The following is a 10,738-nucleotide window of genomic DNA, read 5'->3' as shown; positions in this document are numbered from 1 at the left end:
TTCCTCTTTTACAAGAGTGGAAATTTGATAAACTCTTTGACCTTGAACCCATCGTTTACCATCAACTTGTTCGTATTTTCTATTCTAATGCCGTTTGTGTTAAAGACCAAACTGAAACTGAAACCATAGGAATTCGTTCCTACCTTCTAGGACAATTCTTATATATTGACTCGGCTTACATAGCCAATACATTCGGATTAGATAATGAAGGGATTTCAAATGAAAACCAGGTTTTAGGATCTCGTTATAAAAGAAGGGATAGTGCAAGTGTCCTAGACCTTCATGAACGTTTTCTTCATCTAATGATTTCTTGGTGGTTTCGACCATCTGGAGGTCGTTATTCTACTCTTAGAGCCTTAGATCTTTGGTGGTTACATTGTTTCGAAAACAATATTAAAATCAACCTACCTCAGATTATTTTTTGCTGAAATTGTTGAAACCGTAAATCTTGTTCCTAATAAAAAACTTTGTTCATCTCTTGTTTACGGTTGTATTTTGAGTAATCTGTTTTCCAAAGCTGGGCTTAGAGTCGGTCTAGATGCCATTTTTCCTCTTAAGAAACAAATTAACCTTCTTTCCTTAACGAGAGCGGGATGGATTAAGGATAAGGAAACCGGGAATGGGTTCGATCTTCTGCAACTACTCCGGGAGCTAGTTCTTCACAAGCTCCACCCGAAGCTGACGAATATCTCGAGCTTGAGCAATTAATGCGAGACATCGATGAAGCTGAAGATGAACCTGAGCAGCCCGAGGAGCAGCCCGAAGAGCAAGCACAACAATCGACTCAAATGCCTCCATATTTTCAATCTTTTATGGAGACATTTGATTACCGATATGCGACCATGGATTCGCGCTTTAATTCTATAGAGTCCCATTTATCCACAATGGGAGCTCAACAATTAGAAATTCTTCGGGAAATGCGTGCAAATAATGAAGCAACCAACGCACGTATTAATGACCTCACTAACGAAATGGCCGCTATGCGAGCTCGTTTTCCTCCTCCTGATCCGGACATGTGATTAAATGTTTTACTTTGTTTTCCAAACTTATTGTTTTAACATTTTGAATATTTTGGAATGTTTGAATTTATGGATGGTGTGAACTTATATGTTTGGTGTGATTTATTCATTATTGCATCATTTATATCATTATTAGCAATATGACCAATTTTACCATATCACATTGTTTATGAATATTGATTATGAAACTAATGGCTAACGTTTCTCTAGCTTGTGATCTTAGCAGCTTATATTATATATAATCAATTGGCTAACTGATTTCAAAACCTTGTTTAAATTCTTTAAAATGTCTTTTTGATTTAACAAAAAGGGGGAGAAGTGTTAAAGTGTTTTCAAATGATAAATGGGAGAAGTGTTAAAGTAAGGGGGAGTAATTTCAAAACTTGATTTCAAAATCTTAAAATTACTAAAATGTTTTGTTATATCAAAAAGGGGGAGATTGTTGAAAACATTTTGATATTTCGATATAACAAATTAAGTTAAATGAATTTTAAGATTTTCCAAAATGATTTTCTAAGTATATTCGATATAATTATTCGAATATCAAAACATTACTCAAAATATTTCAAAAATCATTTTTTAATCCTTACTTAAGTGTAAAATTAAGTTTTAATCTTAAAACAATTTCAAAATAATCTTTCAAAGTATTTCGAACCATTTCAAAGCCAAAAATTACAGATTGCTCAGAGGGAACCGATTCCCCCCCCAAGGGGGTACCGATTCCCCCTGAATGGTTTGGCTCCGAGATTTCCAGAATGCTCGGAGGGAACCGATTCCCCCATAGGGGGTATCGATTCCCCCCTGTTCAACGGTCGAAATATTTAAATTTTACACTTAGGGAACCGATTCCCTATGAGGGGGAATCGATTCCCCCCACGCTCCAAGCTGTTTTATTAATTATTTTCACACTAAAACGGCTATATTATCTTCATTAATTATCCCCAACGTTCAGAAGTGATTCAAGGTGTATTTAAACAAGTTCTGAAGCCCTTGATCAACAAGAAATTATAGAGAAACAAGAGAGAAAGCATCAAACACCAAGTTTGTGCAAATCAAGCCAATTTTCCTTTCAATATTCATTTTGCTTTCAAGAACACCATTTGTGCTCATTTGTAATTATCTTTGAGTGCTCTTTTCTTGTTCTAGAATTGTGCAAACATCTTACCTTGTGAGGTTTTCCTTGTAAGTTTGCAAATTTGTAATCTTCTCTTTGGGAAAAGAGTGTTCTCAAGAATTGGGGTATATTCTTGAGGGTATTGTAAGGTTATCTCTTTGGCCTCAAAAGAAAGAACAAATTAGTGAATTTGTTGGAAAATCCTTAGTGTGGATAGCTAAGGTAGTGAACGTAGACTTTGATTTAGAAAGTCGAACCACTCTAAATCGCTGTGCAAATCTTTTCAATTTTCTGCAAAAGCTTCCACCGAATTTTTAATTGCCAATTCACCCCCTCTTGGCTAATTCCGTCAATCGATTAACTCAACAAAATATTTAAAACTAATTTATCATTTATATTCTGATATTTTTTTATTAGTAATAATTTTTAAATTAATTTATCATTTAGGCTTCAATTATAATTTTTCTAATTTTATTTTTTCCTTTATTTTTTTATAATTTTTTAATTATAAATGATATGTTCGGATCGGATATTCGGATATTCAATCTAAAAATTCGGATACCCAATTTTTTCAGATCAGATTCGAATAACTATTTTAGTTATTTGGATTTTCTGATCGGATTCAATATCCGAATTTGCACACTCCTATCGAGGGTGTGTAAAATCAGTCGTACCTTTGCAATTTTTAAATTTTCTTATATTTTTTCCACGTGTTTTTATTAATAAATTATTTTCATCATTTCATAATTTTATAAGTTCACTTCTTACAAAAAATCTTACATCTTGAAACATTTTCGAGCAGTAATACAGGCAAGTCAAAGATTGTCGATCATAAAGTAGCGGCCACAAAACAACACGAACTTGCAACAGATCATATCGTCAAACAATGCCAACTAGGATCAGGGATCAACCTATGATTTTATATTAAGGAGGTGAACTTAAACTTAAGGGGGCGAACTATAATTCCAAGAAGACGAACTAAAATTCTAGGGGACAAAATAAATTTTCAATAAAAATACATAGAAAAAATTTAAAATATATAATAATCTTAAATTTTGAAGGGGGTAACTGCCCCCACCCGTCCCCTTAATCCATCGCTAGTTAATTTTAAATTTTTAAAGGGTTTACTGCCCCACCCGCCCCTTAATCCATCGCTTATTAGATTCATACTTTTGATTTAGAGAAACCAATCACGACCACCACAGCACAATCCCACAAAATATAATGAAAAGACAAATGCTGCTACAAATGCGATTAGTTAGAAGGAACAACTCAAATTCCTCTAAATATGCATAAAGTTTTAAGATGACAATTGGACCAACACCGGCAGGACGGACACATAATTTTATGTTAAGGGGTGAACTATAATTCTAGGAGTTGAACTAAAATTTTAGGGTGACAAACTAGAATTTAAAATATATTGTAATTTTAAATTTTCAAGGGATAAAAATTTAACGACGAAAGTATATAATCAATAAAAAATTATATTTAAAATATATGATAATTTTAAATTTTCATGATGATAACAATGGAACTCTAAACCCATATATCATACAATACTTAATGAGAAACCACCCGTAACAAATTGGTTTCTTCTATCAGTTGTACGTAAAACCCATAAATTTTTTGACAACCGAATTTAGAAATTAGAACTGGCTTACCCGTCTTCCTAGCTCTAAATTAAAACACCCAAAGCTGTCCAATAAACAAATCTGCAAACTGCAATCAGTTCTTCACTTTAAAAACATCAAAACCCCAAGTGAAATTTTCAAAAATAAAACACACACACAAACACGTGTATAAAACATCTCTTCTATCTCCACCCTCCTAAAAAACCATGAGTCTCAACTGCTTGAATTGCCAGATCCTGAAAAGAACAGATTCAGACAATGATATAGATCATCATTGTGCTAAACCAATATATACAAGGAAAATTCGCTCCAAAGATTGTAGAAGTAAGTCCGAGATAAGCCCCGCCGTTTATGAACAACTCAGAAGGGAAGATCCAATCATGCCGGTGATCGGTTCGAAGAAGGGTCACCATCGCCGCCTAAATACGATCGATAACGGAGCAGTGGCGTTCGAAGTTGACGGTAACCCTAGGCTGCTGAGGAGCCCTGGGATGAGGAGGGATTGGAGCTTTGAGATGAAAAGATGAGAGTACGTTGATGCATGGCCTCGGCCATTGCAATGCCTTCGTTTCTACAATATGGACTACCTTTCGTTCTTACGTTATCTGATCACAAAAATCTGCCAACAAAATGATGACTAAGGAATTTACAATTACATGATATTAATATTTTGGGATATGATTGAAATGTTAATCTAAGATTTAGTTTATAGTTTGATGTGATTGAACTTACGAAAAGTATTATGGGTCAAATTATAAATAAAATTATAATTTGTACGTTTTTATTACCTTTCTATATTAAAATAATTGAATGTGATCGAAAAGGGAAATGTATAATTTGATGAACCTCTCTCGTATTTACAACAGCAAAACGCATGTGAAGGCAGGAATAAATGGATTCAAACACTAATAATTTGATGTCTGCGAACTCCCCATTAAGATTTTATTTTCTAACCTGAATGCATCCAATATCCTCTCAGTGAACAGCAAACCCAGAACTTCATTCAAATTCTCATTTATAACAATATACTACAAGATTCAACACAAAAGCCAAGCCTATTTCTCACTTTACACTGCTTGTGCTATTGATGCCGATGAAACTTTGGGTCCGGTTTATCCGACTTGTTCGAAACAGATCGAGCTATGCTCAGTTCTCTCTACCTTCCATCACCAACTTTAGATGTTAGAGCTCTGCTGAGCTGCTCCTGTGTGTAAAACCGGCTCTCCATCTTAACATTTACTTGCTGTATCATTAATTCGTTCACAACAGACACACTAGCGTGCTGCACATCCAGCTCTAGCTCCTCCAAGGTAGACATCAACTTTGCTGCAGGATGGTTCTTTTTATTGGACTGAATTTGGATCATTGCATCCGATCCAATAATCTTAACATCGATATCTAATTCTGCCAATTTGTAGTCGATGCGGTTCGGCATCGTGTGGCCTTGGTCTTTACATACAAGTTCTTTCTTTGTCTCCTCTAATTGGTTATGCAACTCCTTTTTCTGCAAATCTGCATCGTGTAGCTTTCTCCTAAGCTCGTTGATATATAAAATAGCATCGCCGAGAAGGGATGCTTTATCCATCTTCGATACATTAGGAACCACCGCACGCAGGGCGTAAAACCTCTGGTTAAGCTTCTCTCGTCGTTGTCTCTCCGCTTCGACATGATTCAGAGGTTCCTCTCGTCCATTTGCCGGTTTTCGTCCCCTTTTTCTAGGCTTCTTCTCAGGCTCCACGACAACCCTTCTACTATCGGCTTCCTTAACAACCGAAGCTTCGAGATCGGGATCCCCTGCACCACCACTTGATTTCATCACATCACAAGGAGGCCGAATTACGCCAGAAGTAAACGAAACCATCTCTTCTTCATCACTCCCTCTCGAAGTAGGTGACCTCTTCTTCGTAGAGGTACCCGAAAACAAATTTCCGTTACCGATTCCCTTACTGTCACAGAAATTTAGTATCTCCCCAGATTCTGGTTTCAACAAGTGGGAAGGGGAATTCTCATCAAAGCCATTATTGGAGAAATTCAAGCAAAAACTAAGGCCCTGCTGATGATTTCCAACATGAGTAGAACTCGGATTACAGGTTAAACTACTAGAACTGGGATTCTGATTGCTAGTATTATTGTTATTGCTTTGATTAAGTGCATCTAATAGATCAGGATCAGTAATCCAAAGCGAAGTCGGGTCATTTTCGAATTGATCGGCAGTAGTATTACTAATAGACCAGGAACCAGTTTCAATTCCATTATTGAAGTTAAACAAAGCTCGAACCTTTTTAATGAGATCTGAGCTTTGGTTTATAAGTTCCGTCGACCCCAATTCAACAACCCCATTCGCAGACGGTATGCAAACCAGCGTTTGCAAACCGAAAATCTGGCCTTGCCTCGCTCTCTCGCACGTCGAACCGGCTAATCTGTCCGATCCAACCACCCAAACCGGACTTGAATTGAAAAAGGCCTGCCCCGGAAGGCCGCTGCCGTTGACGAAAGACTGCGTCATGGAAACTAAAAAGAACCACTCGGTGTCCGTGACTTCTTCGTCGACGCCATCGTCGGCAGTGACGCTGGACCCCGAAATCAAAGAGTTGAGTTCTCTGAGGACTCTTTTACGATGTTCTTGCTCCACGACTGCATACAAAGAAGCTTTCGACTTCGATTTTCCTTTATCTTCTTCTCCTTTGTAATACCCATCGCCCCAGCCGAGCGCGGCGGTTCCGGAGTAATCGTTCGAGGACTGCCAAAAAATGGCGTAATTCCAGCAATTGCGAGCGCCTTCGAGGAGGGCTTGGAGACGCCGTTGAAGAGAGTCTTGAGAAACGGAGGGATGGGACTGGGCGGTGAGGGAGGACTTAAAAGTGTCGGGTTCAACAAAAGCGACGGGTGTGGAAGTGGATGCAGAGGATTGCGGCCACAAAGAAGAGATATCGGAGCTCATGAAAGCGTCCATAACCGATGCGTTAACGTCCGACCAGAGATTCATCGCCGGCGGTAACTGATAGTCCGTCATTACTTACGATTCCGCCAGATTTTTGTATCCTTTTCGTAATTTTGTTTGTGTTTCTGAAGAAGATGAAGATGATGAAGAAGAAGAAGAAGCATATAAAGTGGGAAATGGAGATTTTTTGGGATCCATTGGGTTCCGTTTTGTGATTTATATTCGGAGTGAATTTTCATTTCTTTTATTTAATTATTTATTTATTTTCAGTGGTGGGAGTGGAAAAGAGATAATTAGAAAACGACAAAACAATTGTATAATTGTTGTTTTAGTCCTGACACCGGGCTGAAAATACTGATTTAATTCAATTAATTTAAGAGGATTATAAAGTAATATTTATTTATAATATTTTTTTGGTTATTTGTAACGCGTATATTTATAAATGTAGTTGCTTGAATTCAAGATATTTAAGGAGAATAATTTTTTTATAAAAAAATTAATCATTGATATTGATCTATTGAATAACTAATTTAGGTCGAATTTTATATAGATTCATACGAGGACGACCATCCCAACTCAATTTACTTCATTCGCAAAGGTCATAGTTCAAACATCTGACCTTACTTAAGATATTTAATACATAATCCTACTAAAACTAATGATTATTGGTGAATAGCATTCCTTTTAATAACTAGTTTCATTTTGATGAGTTTATAATTCACTCAAATTTAGCATAAACTAGCTCTCTTTTTTATATGATGCTAGCATTACGATCAAACTGATAATAATTTTACCAGAAAATGCATGAAATAATGATGAGATACATCAAAGATAAAATAAGAAAAGTTAAGTTCCAACATTAAAGCTACTATTATGGAAAGATATCATTGAACTATATTTTGATATAACAATTAAGGTAAAATGTTTTTGGATTTGAATTGAATTGAATTTATTCAAAAAATTTTAAAAGTTTTCAAAAATAATTCAAAGTCCATTTTAAATTGAATTGAGCACAAAATGATTTTCTGGACAAGAAGTACCGATATTATTCTTACAGTATCGATACCTAATGAACGTACTGATATTGTTCATATGGTACCGATACCAAAAGTAAGGGAAGTATTGATACTCACTAGGTAGTACCAATACTACCAGTATTGGTCAAATTCCAGAATACAAACATGGTACCGATACCCAAAGGGGTACCGATAATACTCTACATAGTAATATCGATAACATCATGTCCTAACGGCTAGTTGATTTAAAAATAACAAAGGTAGTACCGATACTCCCATTAAGAGTACTGATACCCTCTGTACTGGACAGTTTTATTTTGTAGAGATTTCATCCCCAAACGGCTCCAAATCATCCCCAACGGCTATAAACATCCACTACTTCATTCCAACATATAAATACAAGTTGATGACACTTGAAGAAAGGTTAGAACACCTATCCAAGCAATCAAACACAAAAGAAGAGTTTTCCAATCTTATTTTATCTCTCTTGTAAATATTTTTGTTTTTAGTGAACTTAAATTTGTAAACACCTACCTTAGAGAGATTTCCTTGTTTACTTCTTTTATCCTTTTGTAAAAGGGGTTTGGTTCTATCTTAGCCAAGTGAAAAGATAGGGAGTGTAAAGGTTATCTCTTGATACTTTAAAAAGAAAGAACAAATTAGTGAATTTGTTAGAAAGTCCTAAGTGAGGAGCTTAGGTAGTGGAAGTAAACTTGGTTGATAAGTCGAACCACTATAAATCCTTGTGCCAAATTTCTTTTTTTTACTCTCCTTGCTCCCTAATCAAATTATTATCAATTCACCATCTTATAACTTTTTCGGTTGTCAATTCGAGCTTCCGCAAATCTTAATAATTGGTATCAGAGCTTGACTCATTAGAATGCTTCACATCCTTGAGACGATCCTCGAAGAAGCTCTACCGATTCCCGACGCAACCGACAAATAAATTGCTTTAACCTCCGGTGCCTATTAAATTGAAGATTCACAATCGGTCAACAAGTCACCCTACTTCAATGGAGCAAATTATGCTTATTGGAAGATACTCTTCATTAAAGCCAATGATTTAGGAGCTTGGAACTCAATCATGAAGGGTTACTCCACTCCACCCGGTGAGATGGACGATTGGAGTGATGGAGAGAAGAAAAAGTTACAGCTCAATGCTAAGGCTATGCACATCCTCTTTTGTGCATTAGGCCCGGATGAATATGGAAGAGTCTGCTCATATTCCAATGCCAATGAGATATGGGATAAGCTCAATGTCACTCATGAAGGAACCGATGAAGTGAGGGAAACCAAGATAAGTCTTCTCATCCATAGCTACGAGAATTTCAAGATGAAACCCGATGAAGACATCAAAGCTCTGACGGATAGATTTTTCGTGATTGTCGATGGTCTCAAGGGATTTGGAGAAGTAATCCCTCGAAGCTTGTGAGGAAGATGATATGTTCTCTTCCAAAGTCTTGGCAATCAAAGAAGACGACGATTATCGAAGCTAAAAACCTAAAGTATTTCACTCTCGACGAGCTTATTGGTTCTCTTTGCTGAAAACATTTTGATATTTCGATATAACAAATTAAGTTAAATGAATTTTAAGATTTTCCAAATGATTTTCTAAGTATATTCGATAGAATTATTCAAATATCAAAACATTACTCCAAATCTTTCAAAGATCATTTTTAATCCTTACTCAAGTGTAAAATTAAGTTTTAATCTTAAAACAATTTCAAAATAATTTTACAAAGTATTTCGAACCATTTCAAAGCCAAAAATTCCAGATTGCTCAGAGGGAACCGATTCCCCCCAAGGGGGTACCGATTCCCCCCTGAATGGTTTGGATCCGAGAATTCCAGTATGCTCGGAGGGAACCGATTCCCCCCCAGGGGGTACCGATTCCCCCTTGTATAACGGTCGAAATATTTGAATTTTACACTTAGGGAACCGATTCCCCATAGGGGGTACCGATTCCTCCCACGCTCCAAACTGTTTTATCAATTGTTTTCACACTAAAACGACTATATTATTTTCTCTAATCATCCCCAACGTTCAGAAGTGATTCAAGGTGTATTTAAACAAGTTCTGAAGCCTTTGGTCAATAAGAAATCATAGAGAAACAAGAGTGAAAGCATCAAACACCAAGTTTGTGCAAATCAAGCCAATTTTCCTTTCAATATTCATTTTGCTTTCAAAGAACACCATTTGTGCTCATTTGTAATTATTTGTGAGTGTTTTTTTCTTGTTCTAGAATTGTGCAAACATCTTACCTTGTGAGGTTTTCCTTGTAAGTTTGCAAATTTGTAATCTTCTCTTTGGGAAAGAGTGTTCTCAAGAATTGGGGTATATTCTTGAGGGTATTGTAAGGTTATCTCTTTGGCCTCAAAAGAAAGAACAAATTAGTGAATTTGTTGGAAAATCCTTAGTGTGGATAGGTAAGGTAGTGTACGTAGACTTTGATTGAGAAAGTCGAACCACTCTAAATCACTGTGCAATTACTTTCAATTTTCTGCAAAAGCTTCCACCAAATTTTTAATTGCCAATTCACCCCCCTCTTGGCCAATTCCGTCAATCGATTAACTCAATAATTGGTATCAGAGCCTCACTCATTTGAAGGTTTAATCACCTCTTGAGTCAATCCGGGAAGAGTTAAATCGATAAAGATGACGTCTACTTCCGGTTCATTCTCCATGGAAGAATCCAGACCTATTGACGTGCCTCCACACTTCAATGGAACAAATTATCGTCATTGGAAGAGGTGTATGATGATATTCATCAAAGCATTTGATATGGAAGCTTGGATGATAATCAAGAAAGGATATTCCTCTCCTACTAAGAAGGCAAAGAAGTGGAGTGTTCAAGAACGGAAGGAAGCTCAACAAAACTCAAAGGTTATGCATATGTTGTGTTGTGCAATTGATCCTAATGTATATAAAGGAGTTTCTTCTTGTTCAAGTGCCAAGGAAATGTGGGATAAGCTTAAGGAGATCTATAGAGACAAGGAAGAATAAGAACCAATAAAAGTA

General features: G+C 36.3%; 1 protein-coding gene and 1 pseudogene across 1 annotated transcript; one reads left to right on the top strand and one right to left on the bottom strand.

Annotated features, from left to right (window-relative positions):
* The first annotated feature begins 3,970 nt into the window (after window positions 1-3,970).
* LOC120146254 lies at window positions 3,971-4,291 on the top strand. Its single transcript, XM_039159871.1, has one exon. It carries the CDS (start codon window positions 3,971-3,973, stop codon window positions 4,289-4,291), a length of 321 nt encoding a protein of 106 aa, XP_039015802.1.
* A 452-nt stretch (window positions 4,292-4,743) lies between these two features.
* LOC120146219 lies at window positions 4,744-6,897 on the bottom strand (annotated as a pseudogene).
* Window positions 6,898-10,738: the final 3,841 nt, after the last annotated feature.

Source organism: Hibiscus syriacus, unplaced genomic scaffold (assembly GCF_006381635.1).
Source record: "Hibiscus syriacus cultivar Baekdansim isolate YM2019G1 unplaced genomic scaffold, ASM638163v2 tig00110904_pilon, whole genome shotgun sequence".
Taxonomy (NCBI): Eukaryota; Viridiplantae; Streptophyta; class Magnoliopsida; order Malvales; family Malvaceae; genus Hibiscus; species Hibiscus syriacus.
The sequence above is the reverse complement of the archived record's forward strand: the minus strand, read 5'-3'. Positions and strand labels throughout refer to the sequence as shown.

Bases quoted from the DNA above. Each gene is read 5' to 3' on its own strand.
- LOC120146254 (XM_039159871.1), top strand. From the start codon at position 3,971: ATGAGTCTCAACTGCTTGAATTGCCAGATCCTGAAAAGAACAGATTCA.